Below are 14,074 nucleotides of genomic sequence, written 5' to 3'. Positions count from 1 at the left end.
CTTGTGACAGAAAGAGACGAGAGTGAACAGAGAGGACAGATTCTCTCCTCAGACTGAGAGACAGGTCTCTTCTTCATACCTGCTGAGGCAGCACCTGTTGCTGCCATGGCAATGCAGTTTCCTGTTTCCTCCTCCTCCTCTGTGGAGGAAGATCAGATATATTCTGACTTCTGACTTTTAAATGAATTCATGATTAGAGTTTCAGGCAGGTTTTATGGTAAAAGTACAAAATAAAAAACCTCTAGACAAAATATCAAAAAGATCAAAACTGTGATTGATCACAAATCAAAAGTCACTTGAAGCAACAGAAGAGTCAAAGCGACAGAATCTAAAATAAAGGACTTCCTGTCTGAAGAAAACAGTTGGTACCTGTTTGACCGACAGATGGACTCCTGGTGGTAGTTAAAGTACTGCTAGCAGCTGCAGTAGTACTCGTATTATCAGTACTGGTAGTACCAGTAGTATTAGTTGTGGTTGTAGTGACGTCTGTCAGAGGTGACCTACACACAGAAACACACAGTAAAAATACTACAAGTCAAAGTATATCAGTCAGATGTCCCCTGTGATGTCCTCCTGTTACAGACTCTGTCATTAGATGATTATTCCTCATCATTAACGTGAAGCAGGATGTTACTGTTGGAGATGGCTGAAGTCAAAAGAACAATATTTCTCTGAGATGTAGTGAAGGAGAAGTAGAAAGACTCAAGTAAAGTACAAGTACCTCAGATTTGTACTTCAGTACTTGAGAAAGTGTACTCCGTCACTCCCCCGGGACATTAAATGTTCATCACACGTTTAATGTTCAGATGTTTGTTGTTCAGATTCACATTCATTCTAAGTTTGAAGTCATGTGACAGCAGACGTTTGCTCTTAATAATCTAATAATGAAGAATTCAAACAATATTGTGTCATTAATTTGCAGAAACAGAGCGAGTGAAGCTGCAGCCTGAAGGTTTTCTTATGTCTAAACAGACACTGTGAGGGACCGACAGCCGGCATGAATCTGACAGTTCAAGATATTTTAAAAAACGTAAAAAGGAAAAGAAACTGGAGGTGGATGAACTCTGACCTGCGAGAGTCTTCCTCCTGTTCTTCCTCTCTGGACTCCATGTTGGTCTGTTTACAAATCAACTGATTAGAATTTGAATATTTACATGTTTTCTACTGTATACTTCTACCATATAACACACACACATATATATATATATGTGTGTGTGTGTGTGTGTATGTGTGTGTAGTAACTGGTTACTTTGCAGATTAAAAGAAAAATATGATGCATTGTTAAGGCATCAATAATCATTTATCAATCATATAAACATACACACATACAACATGAATGGCATACTTTTACTTCTGATACTTTAACTACATAAAGTACATAAAGCAGATAATACTTCTGTACTTTTACTTCAGTAAAAGATCTCAATACTTTTTAGGTCCAAATATTAAACGAGGCCTTAATAATTTATTAATTTATAACTTCAGTCTGCTGTGTTTCTTTTGAGTACTCAGTAGGTCAGGTGGTCACTAACATACAGGACCGTCCACATACTTTTGTCCTCTTGACTTTGTCTGTAATCTGTGTTTATGCAGCTCTTATCTGTAACAGTGAAGGAGACAGAGAGGTTGAAGACAAACGACAAGCTGTCCTCCAACAACAAAGAAATAAAGATTTAAAACAACGACTCACAGCAGCTCTGTCCTCTCAGGGAGTCGACGGGAGACCAGGTGAGACGGCCGAGCCAGGTGAGACGGTTGAGGCAGGTGAGACGGCCGAGCCAGGTGAGACGGTTGAGGCAGGTGAGACAGGTGAGACAGGTTCAGGACAAACAGCTGAGATCACTGAGAAACCTGCTTCACACCTGGAGACTCACCTGATGACATCACAGGGACTCTTAATGAGTTTATGAGCGGACTCTAACACCTCACCTGTCTGTCTCTCTCTCTCTGTCTGTCTCCTGTCAGCCAATAGGACTGAGGTGTGGTGTGTTGCCACGGCGAGGGCCCGGCCCTGTTACCATGACAATTATGACTGTACAAGCAGGGGTGGAAACTGCAGCGTGCCTCTACCTGCCGAGCGCATGAGAGAGTGTGCAGACTGCAGATTGCACAAGTCAGTTTGCATTTTAAAGTTTTGAACTTGCTGAGTTGAGTTTATGAACTTAACAGGTTTGTCACTAAAGTTCTTCACAGAGCAACAGGAAGTGCTAACATCGGCATGCTAGCATGCTCACAATGAAAATGCTAACATGCTAACATTTAGCAGGTATAATGTTTACCACATTCACCATCTTAGTTTAGCATGTTAGCATGTTAGAGAGACAGACAGAGAGACAGACAGAGAGGCAGACAGACAGAGACAGAGAGACAGAGAGACAGATAGACAGAGAGACAGACAGACAGACAGACAGACAGACAGAGAGACAGAGAGGCAGACAGACAGAGACAGAGAGACAGACAGACAGACAGACAGACAGAGACAGAGAGACAGACAGATAGACAGACAGACAGACAGACAGATAGACAGACAGACAGATAGACAGAGACAGAGAGACAGACAGACAGACAGACAGACAGACAGAGAGACAGACAGACAGACAGATAGACAGACAGAGACAGAGAGACAGACAGACAGACAGACATGACGATGAAAAAATGAAGTGAAGGACATGATATTTGATGACTGGCTGAACTTTCATCACCATTTATATGAAATGTTCATTTCATTGTTGCAGCTGTTTGTAATGATCTCTATCAGGAGCTCGACCTGAAGATAAATAACTGATCACACGTCGGTCTGATGTCGTTTATTTCTCAACCTTTAAAGACGAAACGGCACTGATGTTCAATTCAACCAAACGCTGTAAAAAATGTGACAAACCTTACAGTCAGATGTTTGTTTTGAGCCACTAGAGGGCGACAGGAGCCAGATCACATGACATGAACAGAGGAGGGATGTTGATTGGCTGCAGTGAGTGTGAGACAGTGAAGTGTAAAGTAAAGACACAACTGCTGCTGTTAGCCCATCAGCCATGCTAGCTAGTTTACAACCCTCCCCGCTCTGATTCCTGTACTTCCTGCTTTTGGCTGCACCAGGTGAGTTAATATCTGTAGGTAAAGTTGAGGAGACAGTTGTGTTTACAAAATCTTCAGACATACTGCTGTATTCTGCTCTACGTTTTCATGTCATTGTATCTCCAGATGTTTGTGATGAACCTCGTATCTCCAGATGTTCCAGAGCTCATGAAAAGTTGACTTTGTAGAGATACGTGGTTCTCACAGGACAGCACATGCTGATCTTATAGAATATGATGCATCGCTGTACATAAAAGTACCCAACAGTTTATAAAGTACTTCAAATGAGCTCAACCTGAAACACCTACAGACCAGACCAGAATGCAGCAGAAATATGAATCCAGAAACATCAGAGAGAACAGAAACACTGACAGGGAACATTTTACTGCTACATGAGTACTTTTACTTTAAGTACATTTTGATAATACTTCACTTTTACTGAAGTGAGACCTTTACTTGCAGTGGAGTATTTTCACAGAATGCTATTAGTACTTTGACTTCAGGATCTGAGTGGCTGTGAGTGACACTCACTTGGCAGCTTTGTGTGTGTTTCTTCATCACGACTTTTGTTTTGTTTAAAGGTTTTCAAAATAAAGTAAAAACCTCCTCCACTTATGAAGACAGTGAGATTCAGCTGAAAGCTGTGGAAAAAGCTGGAAAGTGGAACTTGAGTTAAGATAATTCTTTTGATTCTTTTTTTATCAATCTACTATTTTCAAGATCAAGAATGAATGAATGGTGGAGTCCGCCATTTTCTTCTTCCTCATCCTCCTCCTCCTCCTCCTCTTCCTCTCTACTGCCCACTCCCCCCCCGCTCCTCCTCCACCCCTCCCATGCTGCTGAACTTCTCCAGCAAAGCTTCCTGGTTGAAGCCGGCGTCCAGCGGGCAACCGTCCACCAAACTGTTCATCGGTGCTGGAGGCATCGTCCTGCCGCAGTAGTCTTCCTCCATGTTCCCATAATCCTCTGCTCCCAGCCGCCGCCGGTGGTGACGACGGACGGAGTAAACACGAGGTGGGCGGTCGTCAACGAGGTTGGCTGACGATTCTTTGCTGGCAGGAAACGTATCAGTGATCATCATCATCATGTCCGATTGGTCCAGATGGTCCTCCAGCTCCTCCTCGCCATCTGCCCCACAATGCATCTCTCTCTGCCACCAGCCAGACAGGAAGTGTGTGAGGACAGGAAGGAGTTTTCTGCGAGAGGCCAGAGTGTTGCCCTGGTGATAGGCCAGGATGTCCTTATATGGGTTGCTGACAGGGGAGAGGATGAGGGCGGGGCTCTGGGCGTTCAAGAGGGCGTGGCTAATCTGGAGGCAGGGAAAACACAAACATTTGAATTGTCACAGCGATGAAGACAAGGCAATATCTAATCCTTATTCTTAATATAATCTTCATCTGCCGTCTAATCTTAATCCCAAATATTATTGTAATCCTAATACTAATTCTAATCCTGATACTAATGTTAAATCTAAAATAAATTCTCATCCTCAACTAATCCTAATCTGCATCCTAAATTCAATCGTCATCCCAATCCTGATCATACATTTAATCCAATCTTGTTTGTAATCTTAATCTTAACCCCAATCCCAATCCTTATTCTAAAACCAATTAAAGTTTTAACGTTAATCTAATCCAATTCTTCATCCCAATCATAATTTTGGTCCCAATACTAATTAAAATCTTGATCTTGATTAATCTTAACCATAAACCCTATTCAACTTCTAATTCTAATCTGAATCTCAGTCCTTATCCTGATCACTATTTACAAAATTAATTCCAGTCCAACCAAATCCAAATATTTATCTTATCTTGATCCTAATTTTAATTTTAATCCCAGTCCTAATCAGTTCCAGATCTAATATTAGCCAAATCCGAATCTATTCTTATATCAACTGTAATCCCAATTTTAAACCTTTTAATCCTCATATTAAATTTAATCCTAGTTTTACTCCAAACCTCGACACCTACCTCCTGCCTGTACTGCAAGCTGGAGCTGTAGACCGCCAGCCGCCTGACGGGCTCGTCTGATTGGTCATTGACGGAGATCGTCATGGCGACCACAGCGTCCACCCGGTGTGAGTGACAGAAGTCACAGAGCTCCTGCTGCAGATTCTTCCTGCGTAGAAACGACTGGAGGCAGAGACGACATGATGGGGACACGTCACAACATGCAACTACAACTCCCAGCATGCAACACTACACAGATAGTCCAGAGAGGCTCAGAGGCGCCCCCTGGTTCAGGGTCAGTTTATCTGCACAGTAAGTGAATACAAAGACAAACAGGACGAAGGACAAATGGTTATTCTAGAAACCTGTTTTAAAAATAAAGAGGTGTTAGAAATTATAAAAATAAAAAAGTATATCGAGTATCTCATCATTATTATTATGTTAGAAGTATGATTTGGTTAATTAACACAACACCTAATAGCCAATTTATGACTAAAATCTTATTAGTTATGAATTAGTGCGTCAACGTTATGACCAAGTCATATTATAGTTAAAATTATCAGAACGTATTTCAGAGCTATGACAACAAACATAACTGTAGAGGGTAACTATACTCTAAAATTATACAATTTAGATTTTATAGGTCAAGAATAACTTTGAAATGGTCAAAATTATTTAATTATCTTGTTATATTATGACCAAAAACAGAGTTACCACTCAAAATATTACTGAGCTTATTTTTTACATCCAGACTCATGTAAACGGTGCTGACAGCTACTCTCGCATCGCCCTCGGCAACCATCTTCATGTCCTTTAGGAGAATCTGCTCTGTGGAGAGACCTGACACACACACACACACACACACACACACACACTATCAATGATTTTATATTTACAGCTGTTAAAATGATCCTTGTGATCTTTCCATCATGAACAACATCTAAATTGTCTGAATTGCTACCTGATCAGTCCAAAGCAGATCCTGATCAAACAGTTTTTGGCAAATTAATACCAATCAATTACCTCTTGCTGCAGGTATGAAAGTACCTTCACAGATTCCTCCGTGTGTTTACCTGACAGGTCAAACTTTGATGTGTTCAGGGAGGTGTGAAGAGCGCCTCTGTGTGGCAGATCAGGAAACTGTGTCTGCAGCAGTCGGACCATCTGACTGTCTTTGACCGTTGCTTTACCGACCCGAGGAGACAGATTTACACTGTCCATCACCATCACACCTGCAGGGAGAACACACAGGACACATTCACACCTGCAGGGGAGACACACAGGACACATTCACACCTGTAGGGGGGACACATAGGAGACAGATTCACACCTGCAGGGAGAACACACAGAAGACACATTATGTGTCTCACCATATAGCAGCAGAGCCAGTTGTCTGTCCAGGATCTCCGGTGCTCTGGACAGAATCCGTTCCGTTACCAAGGTAGTGCACGATGCCACTGTCTCCATGGTGACGGGACAGGAGAAGGAGTCTGTCCTCTCTAGCTGATGGTGGTCGATGACTTCTACTACCGCCCCCTCCAGGCCGCTGTCACTACTGAAGAACAGCAAATATTTTTAAAAAACTTCTAAAGATTAGCAGGAATATGATCAGGACATTTTAAGTCAATTTTGATGTTTTGATTTTTCAGACCTCGGCAGGACATTGTGGTCCACAAGTGTCAGCGCCAGCTTCCTGTCGCCATGGAGACGGGCCAGGTCCACCTCGTCTCTGAACACCAGGGTCTCCGTGGCGACACTGGCTTCCTTCAGCAGCAGGAGGACTTCAGTTCGCAGGTGGAACAGCGACCGAGGAACATTGAGAACCGTAAGAACCAGAGAACTGCCTGAAAGACTGGACGAAGTCTAAGAGACAGAGACAGATGTTAGTGATGTCAGACTGTCCATCACTTTGGTCCAAAGTGAGACATCATGAAATGTCTTCTTTTGTCTATGAAAAGTGCTCAAAGTCTTGTCTGTAATTCAAGATTCAAACCATCAACCCTCCTCTCCGTCTGAGTCGACTCACCCTGGACAGGAAGTAACCCATCGCCAACGACGACATCGCAGAGTCCAGGTCACATGACTCACTGCCCAGGACAACGTGGACTCTCTTGTTGCCATGGAAACTGGTCTGGGAGAGGAGAGAGCAACATCAACACCACAATCAGTCACACGACATGGAAACACGCAGGTATCATTACAGCTGCAACATACTGCGTGAAGGTACTTGATAATACTTAATAAATGTATTGAATTAATTTCCTATGACATCACAAATAAATCTTCTGTCTACCTAACTGTTTTCAGAACGACTGAGAGACTCTATACACATGCTACCCCTGGACTCTAACTTAAAATAAAAAAATAAAACATCTTGTATCATGTTATGCTGATGATACTCAGCTGTACCTTCCAGTGAGACGCAGTGATCCATGCTGCGTTCCTGAATTGCTTGAAGGAGTTTGGATGGCTGAAAGCTTTTCACAGCTAAATGAGAGCTCCAACAACATCTTTGGGCCTCTGTCTTCGAATGTAAACACCAATTAGGCCTGAACAATTAATCATTTTTATATCGAAGTTGCAATTTGAATGAGTGCAATTTTGAAATACTCAAATCACAATTGCAATATTGGTCAGAAAAATCATAATTCGATATTTTCCTCAGATGCAACCAATTTAGGTGTGGCACTATTTTAAGGAATGTGATCTGTTTGTCCCTCACTCCACCTCCAGACCTCTCTGATCTGCTGACCAATCACTGCTCTTCCCTCCATGTTAAAAATCAACAGTGATCAATTATTTTCCATCTTTGGCCTCAAGACTGTGGAACAGTTCCCCCCTCATTATCAGATCCTTGCTGTCCACTCATATTTATAAAATCCATCTTTCTGAATGTAATCTTCTTTATTTGATTGGTCATATGCTGTCTTTATTGTTTTCCTGTCTGACTGTATTTCAAACTTTTTTTAAAAGCACTTTAGCTAATATTTGTCGTCTTTAAATGTGCTCTATAAATAAACTTGACTTGAGTTGACTGATACGAACAGCAGATTGTGAATCTTCTGCATGTTTCTCCACAGTAACCTTCAGTAACCTCCGATCATCATCAGGCCCTCAGACATTTACAACAGCTGATCGTCATGACAGCAGCACTTCTCCTGCTTACACATATCAAATCCAAATATGTGATTAATTGATTTTGGTTCTGCAGCATCTGGACGCTCAGCTGCAGGTCTGAAGTTCACTGAGCACGTGCAGACTGAGGCAGCTGACACACATTTAATCATCTGTGTGTGCAGCAACATTCAACCTGAGAGTCTGGACATGCAATTTGAGACGCAGATGAAGGAAACGATGAAAGAGTCAAACTCACATCCAAACATCCTCCTCTTCATATCTGAATGTCTTTTAATGAAACAGTCTTCTTAAAACTCTCCTTACAGAGTTGTTGACCGAATGTGCCTCACTGTCTGTCTGTCTGTCTGTAAATATTTGCTTCCTGTCTTGTGTCCTCAGCCGACTGCAGGTTTCAGGTAAACAGTGAGACTCTGAACAGCTTCAACTTTACAACTAATAACATTAGATAATAATATATAATAATAATAACCAATATCATTTTGACTCTCAGAGACGCCGGCTTATATTAGAGACTTTTACTGCAGTTTACTGCATCATTAATGAAAAGCAGGATTTAACTGTAGGAGTTGGTTGAGGTGGAGCTCATCTTGACCTATCAATTGATTATTCTTTTCATTCCGGATGAATCAGCTGATTATTTTCTCCATTAATCGATCGATTGTTTGGTTCGTAAACATTCTGTAAATAATGAGAAATGTTGCCACATGCTTTTGTCTCATAGTGAAGAGTTTTGTAACATCTGATCTAGAAAGCTGCTTAATGGATGAACTTTACTCACTTAATATTTAATCTGTAGCCAGTTATACACCCACCAAACAGCCCTGATGTGTAAACATAGAACTAACAAGAACCAGGAGGCTTTTACAGTGAAGACATCGTCACACTTCCTGTCTCTCACCCTCTCAGTCTCTCTCATCTATGTGAGCAGACTGATCGATAAAATGGTTTATTTGTGGATAACTTTTAAGCTGATGTGTTGTTTCTGTCTGTGTCTGCTGATAGAGTTTCCCCCTGATGTGGATCAATACAGTTTATTTATCCTGATAAAGGGGAGCCATGGCAACAAGCAGGAAGTGATGTCATCAAAGCACACACTGATGGTCCGCCTCAGCTTTATTATTAGCAGCTGACTCCTCTGGACTCTTCAGGCTGCTGAACACAGACGACTACATTTTGTCCAAAAATGTGAAATATTTACATATAAATTTCATGTAGCAGAACACATGATGGACTACTAGAACTAAACTGCCTCTTACTGGGAAAATGTGTCTCAGTTGTTGATTCTTTAACCTCCTCTTCTACAACCGGGGAGTTTCAATAAAAAGCAAAACTGTGATTTGGTGATTTGTGGAGGAGGTCAGTGTTTTATTGGCTGGAGAAATGTGAGACAAAGTGATGAAGTTAGTCAGAGAAAAGCAAATGTGAATGCTGGAACACAAGAAGAAGAAGAGGAAGAAAGTAGGTCCTCCAGAACAACGAAGCAGATCATGAAATATGATATATATATATGAATATATATATACATATATAAACAACATTCTTTGCAACTAACAAACACAAACACACACATACACACACACACAGAGCAAAGAAGTGTCAACTTTCATGCACTCTGACAATGTGTGAATATGTGTGTGTGCCATTAGATTAGAAATATCAGTCTATTTATGTCTTGCGTGCACGCATGCACGCACGCACACAAACACACACGCACGCACGCACGCACGCACACACACACACACACACACACAGCTTTGTGGCGAACAAGAGAAAGAAAACTTCTTCTTCTCTCTCACCTTTGCTGCAGCGCTGCTCGATGCCAGGAAGGCGTTCATCCTGTTTATTTGTTTGTTTTCCTCTTTGATCCACAGTCTCAGATCAGTGGAGACTCAGCTGACTGCTGCTGATCTGAGGACAGTAACATCCACTGTCAAACCACATTTACAATATCAGCACTTCCTTTCTGACCTATCAAAATAAAACCTTTGCAATGTGAAGTTGTACATACGCCCTGTTTTAAGGAGGAACATCTCTCAGACGTAATAAGATGTTGGACAGACTCTGTGGAAAACACTACTTTTTGAAACAAATTCTACACAAACTGACAGCCCTGTTTTTGAAAAGTCACTACAAAAGTTTTTGTCATTTAACAGTGACACAAACAGCACAGAGGATTTCCTCAACAGATTGTTTGTATAAAATATACAAATGATGGTGCTATACATGAATGAAAGTGCAGTCACTGGTTACTGTGTACTGAATGAACTAATGAACTGTATAGAAAGAATGGAGGTATATAAATATCTGAAAGCTGCTACAGGTTTATTTACTTAATCTTACCCTCAAAGTACTACAAATATAGAAATATGAAATATTAAGGAAATAATATGATGCATCTCAACATAACAAACACTGAAAAATGAAAACAGGTGTTCATCACATTGCAAATAGACAATGACATAAACTTACTTGTTAAGTCCAGAAAAGGAAAAGTAAGATGTTTTTTTGACGTGTGATAATAACAGATAAACAGGTTGTATTGGACGACAGTCTTCATTTTCTCAGCATTCAAAGACCAAAGAAACAAAACAAATCCAATGGTCCTGAGCTAATGTTAGAAAAGAATCTGTGTTTCACAGTTTTTAAAATGAGAAGGTGTTCAACATTCACTGTCCAGTGAAGCAGAATGGACAGAAAACCTCAGGAACATGAGATTTGACTGAAGATTTGATTTGTCAGAAGATTAAAGCAGGCAGACTGTGTCAGCTGTGAGGTCTTATTATTATTTTGCGTTTAGAAAACAGAATGGAAACGGAATTTATCCCAGTTTGTCCCAGTTTAATAGTCCAAGGCTTTTCACACTATTTTCTGCTTCTATCAAATGTGTAAATAGTATTCAGATGTGAATTTGTTGCTTTATAAGAAGTGAGTCTGATAACTACAGAGGAGCAAATAATAAAACTCAGCATCAGCCAGTGTCCACTGTACTAACTCTTCCTCCTTAAATACTGAGTGTAGTTGAACTCACAGAAAATGATGCAGTATTCATTAATACCGCCTGTCCCGGGTGAGCGGGGACTGCCAATCACCGCTCTGTCGGTCCATCTCGGTTCATGTCGTCCACATCCAGAGTCTTAACACCGGGGAGTTACATGTAATAACCTCTTTTAGCCGCTTTTAAACGATAATCTGATTTTAACGTCGGGTCTGAGCGCACCGCCCATCAAAGTTACCCTGTAAACCAAATCTAACACACAGGACTGTCGAAGATTCAGCGAAAAGGTAAACGTTTTGTCCAACTCATGTAAACTATATTTCTGCCCTGATGTGGCTTTTTGCTCGTCTTATTAAGTAGCTTAAAGCTATAAATTAATGACACGGAAGCAGAGAGGACGTATCGGTTAATAAAACACGCAAAATGTAAGGTTAAGTTAGGTCCTGCACCTGATATAACTGTCTTGTACTGACGCGAAACTCCATTGAAATTACTACTTGTCCTGTTGCCTTGATTAGCGTATGCTCCAATAAATTACGGTGTAAAATACCTTGTTTTATTAAACCTTTGGTTCCATATTTATTTTATGTATTTATTTAACAGGGACAATGAACAGTTATTGACTGTGCCAGAGCTAGCTAGATAGCTACATTTTACCAGTAGTCCCTGGGCAGGTTTCAATTCGGCCCCTTATTTGAACAAAACAGGTCGTTCGCCTGATAAATCTTTCTTTAACATTAACTTGCTATCGGGCAACGGCAAGGCTAACAGCTGAACTGACTAAACGTTGCAAAAAGTTGATATTTATTCAAATACGTATTGTTTGGATATCCCGTTTATGCCGAATATCTTAGTGTCACATAACGAGATCAAATGGATAACAAGTAACGGCTCCTGGTTGTGTTTAATTGTGCTGGTAAGGAATTCTTCTTAAATTGCCATATTTGTAATGGAGATATGCGTTACCGAACATAGTAGGGCTAGTTGTGTGTTAGCTAACTCTTTGAACGTAACCGTTTGAAAGTAAACGTAGGAACGAACATCTCTGTGAACACGGTGTCAACGCTAGTTTTTTATTTAGTTTGTTTGCATTACACTTTTGTGATACACCGTCAATGGAAAGGCGGTTACATCAGTTACGTAGTTTTTCTAAAACAAAAAGTTCTGAGTTAGCTACGTGGCTAGCTGCTAACCCAGGCTTTTAAAGTTGACCGGATGTGACGTCGGCTGGCTTTTGGGTTTGTGCCCTGTGATGGGCGTGGCCTGTGGTTCTCCTGTGTGCCTGGCTGTTGGTGGCGGAGAGGAATGTAAACAGCTAGCATGCCCGTTCACCAGCCAGCGTCAGCACAGATTACAGACCCAGACCCGGCGTCGGTAAGCCGCATCGTATTAAACCGACTGTTTGCTCTGGTGTGTACGAGGAGGTCAATGGCGTATCTCCAACACCGGCTCCCGCAGCGGAGTTGTGTCTTTGTGGAACAACAGCTAACTTGGCTAAGTTAGCTAGCAGCGCTAGCGTCATGTTTGCTAGCTCAGGGAGTTGTTGTGTCACAGCAGAAAGCTGCTTAATGCTGAGCCGTCAGGATTCAGGGTTTCTGTCAGGTTTGTGTTGTGAATGTTGCTGTTGAGGGCTGCTGTCAGCAGGGCGTAGAGACAGTGACAGGATTAAGGTTTCACTGTGAAACATCTTTAATGAGAGAGACGCTTCTGTGGTTTTGTTATCTGAGGAGCATTATGGGAAACTTAAGCACTTGTTTGGCTGACTAAAGACAGTGACTTCTCTCTGTGCTGTTTACTGAAACGCACGTCTCCTCCTCAGTCACACAGTCTGATGAACTTACAGACATGTTCAGACCTCAGGTCACCTGGAAGCATCAGTATGTAGCTCAGAGGGCAGCAGTCAGTCCTGATGTACACATGATAGTGAAGCTTACACTGACAACAGTACAACAACACGTGACCTTCATCTGCTGTTTTATCCAAATGTAGCAGAACATCTTTCAGAGCACTTCTATGTTTAATATTGTCAGTGGTAATGACACCTGGGGGGGTGAGGCTTCATTAAGATCCAACATTTTGACAGCTGTAGTTTCCACCTCCTTTAGCACGAGATAACTTTTTTAGCCACAGTGAGGACCTAAGAGTAGCTTTATGCTTTTTGTTTTGTCTGACTTTTTGTCAGTTTTATATTTATATTTAATTTTGAATTATTTAATAATTATTTTATTTTTTACAGTTGAATTGACAAACTGAAAATTGAACTTTAAAGGTCACCTCACTGGTCCTGGTTAGTCCTCCTCCTGAAAACAGATGTGTGATGTCTTCTGTGGCCCGATGATGTCATAGTGATGTCACCAGACATGAAGACAACAAATGTCTGATATACAGTCTGTGTTACCAACTGGAGTTGTGGAGTTTGAAAGACGTGGCTGTTTACCAGGCAGGGAGGCTCTAAAGAAAGACACTGTCCAGGTGCATTGTGGGAAATGAAGGATCCAGTGTTTTTGGACTAAAAGTCTGTTTTTAAAGATTAGATAGGAGTCATTTACAAACTTTCAGCTATGATTTGCTAGCAAAGTTTTTGGAATAAATAATTTCTGAAATAAGTACATTTTAACAGATTGAAATAGTTAATCACATTATTGATGAGGAAGTCCAACATGTCAGTGCTCCTGACAGACACCATCTTTCATTCTTTCATCCTTCTTGTTTCTTGCTCTTCAGGTCTGACAGGAAGTCTGTTGACTGATCAGATGACGCTCTGGTGACAGAAGACAGAACTGAAGACCCTCTGTCCCCGTCGCTCCTGCTGACGGACAGCAAAGACTTCATCTGACAGTTTGTCACAGCCCTCATCCTGCTCACTGCTTCCTGTCAGCAGGAGAAGAAGAAGAATATTTTCTGCCTTTCAGTTTAT

General features: G+C 41.3%; 2 protein-coding genes across 5 annotated transcripts in view; both read right to left on the bottom strand.

Moving 5' to 3' along the window:
- Positions 1-1,804, bottom strand: part of LOC139298849 (bcl-2/adenovirus E1B 19 kDa-interacting protein 2-like protein) — an 8,990-nt gene extending 7,186 nt beyond the window's left edge. For 2 of the 4 annotated variants that reach the window (XM_070921641.1, XM_070921643.1), the window contains exons 1-4: positions 1,691-1,804; positions 1,070-1,116; positions 370-500; positions 80-139 (exon numbers count right to left, since the gene is read on the bottom strand). In XM_070921641.1, coding sequence (XP_070777742.1) covers positions 80-139; positions 370-500; positions 1,070-1,110 — 232 coding nt within the window. In that variant the 5' untranslated portion in view covers positions 1,111-1,116; positions 1,691-1,804. The remainder of the gene's footprint in view (positions 1-79; positions 140-369; positions 501-1,069; positions 1,117-1,690) is intronic. The other 2 variants (XM_070921642.1, XM_070921645.1) reach the window with 1 other exon arrangement.
- Positions 1,805-3,868: 2,064 nt separating this feature from the next.
- LOC139299341 (exopolyphosphatase PRUNE1-like) lies at positions 3,869-9,997 on the bottom strand. The gene is made up of 8 exons (XM_070922237.1): positions 9,959-9,997; positions 7,051-7,155; positions 6,676-6,887; positions 6,395-6,579; positions 6,098-6,256; positions 5,770-5,864; positions 5,046-5,207; positions 3,869-4,384 (listed from the first exon to the last, which is right to left on the bottom strand). Exons 1-8 carry the CDS (start codon positions 9,995-9,997, stop codon positions 3,869-3,871), a joined length of 1,473 nt encoding a protein of 490 aa, XP_070778338.1.
- Positions 9,998-14,074: the final 4,077 nt, after the last annotated feature.

This window comes from Enoplosus armatus, chromosome 16, assembly GCF_043641665.1.
Source record: "Enoplosus armatus isolate fEnoArm2 chromosome 16, fEnoArm2.hap1, whole genome shotgun sequence".
Classification (NCBI taxonomy): Eukaryota; Metazoa; Chordata; class Actinopteri; order Centrarchiformes; family Enoplosidae; genus Enoplosus; species Enoplosus armatus.
This window is presented reverse-complemented; position numbering and strand designations above follow the sequence as displayed.

What these genes read in the sequence shown, in the direction of transcription:
- LOC139299341 (XM_070922237.1), bottom strand. Translation starts at nt 9,997, where the DNA reads ATGAACGCCTTCCTGGCATCGAGCAGCGCTGCAGCAAAG. An exon ending in CGAGCAGCGCTGCAGCAAAG is followed by an intron (nt 7,156 to 9,958) that starts GTGAGAGAGAAG and finishes CTCCTCTCCCAG; the next exon opens with ACCAGTTTCCATGGCAACAA. An exon ending in CCGTTTACATGAGTCTGGAT is followed by an intron (nt 5,208 to 5,769) that starts GTAAAAAATAAG and finishes CTCTGCCTCCAG; the next exon opens with TCGTTTCTACGCAGGAAGAA.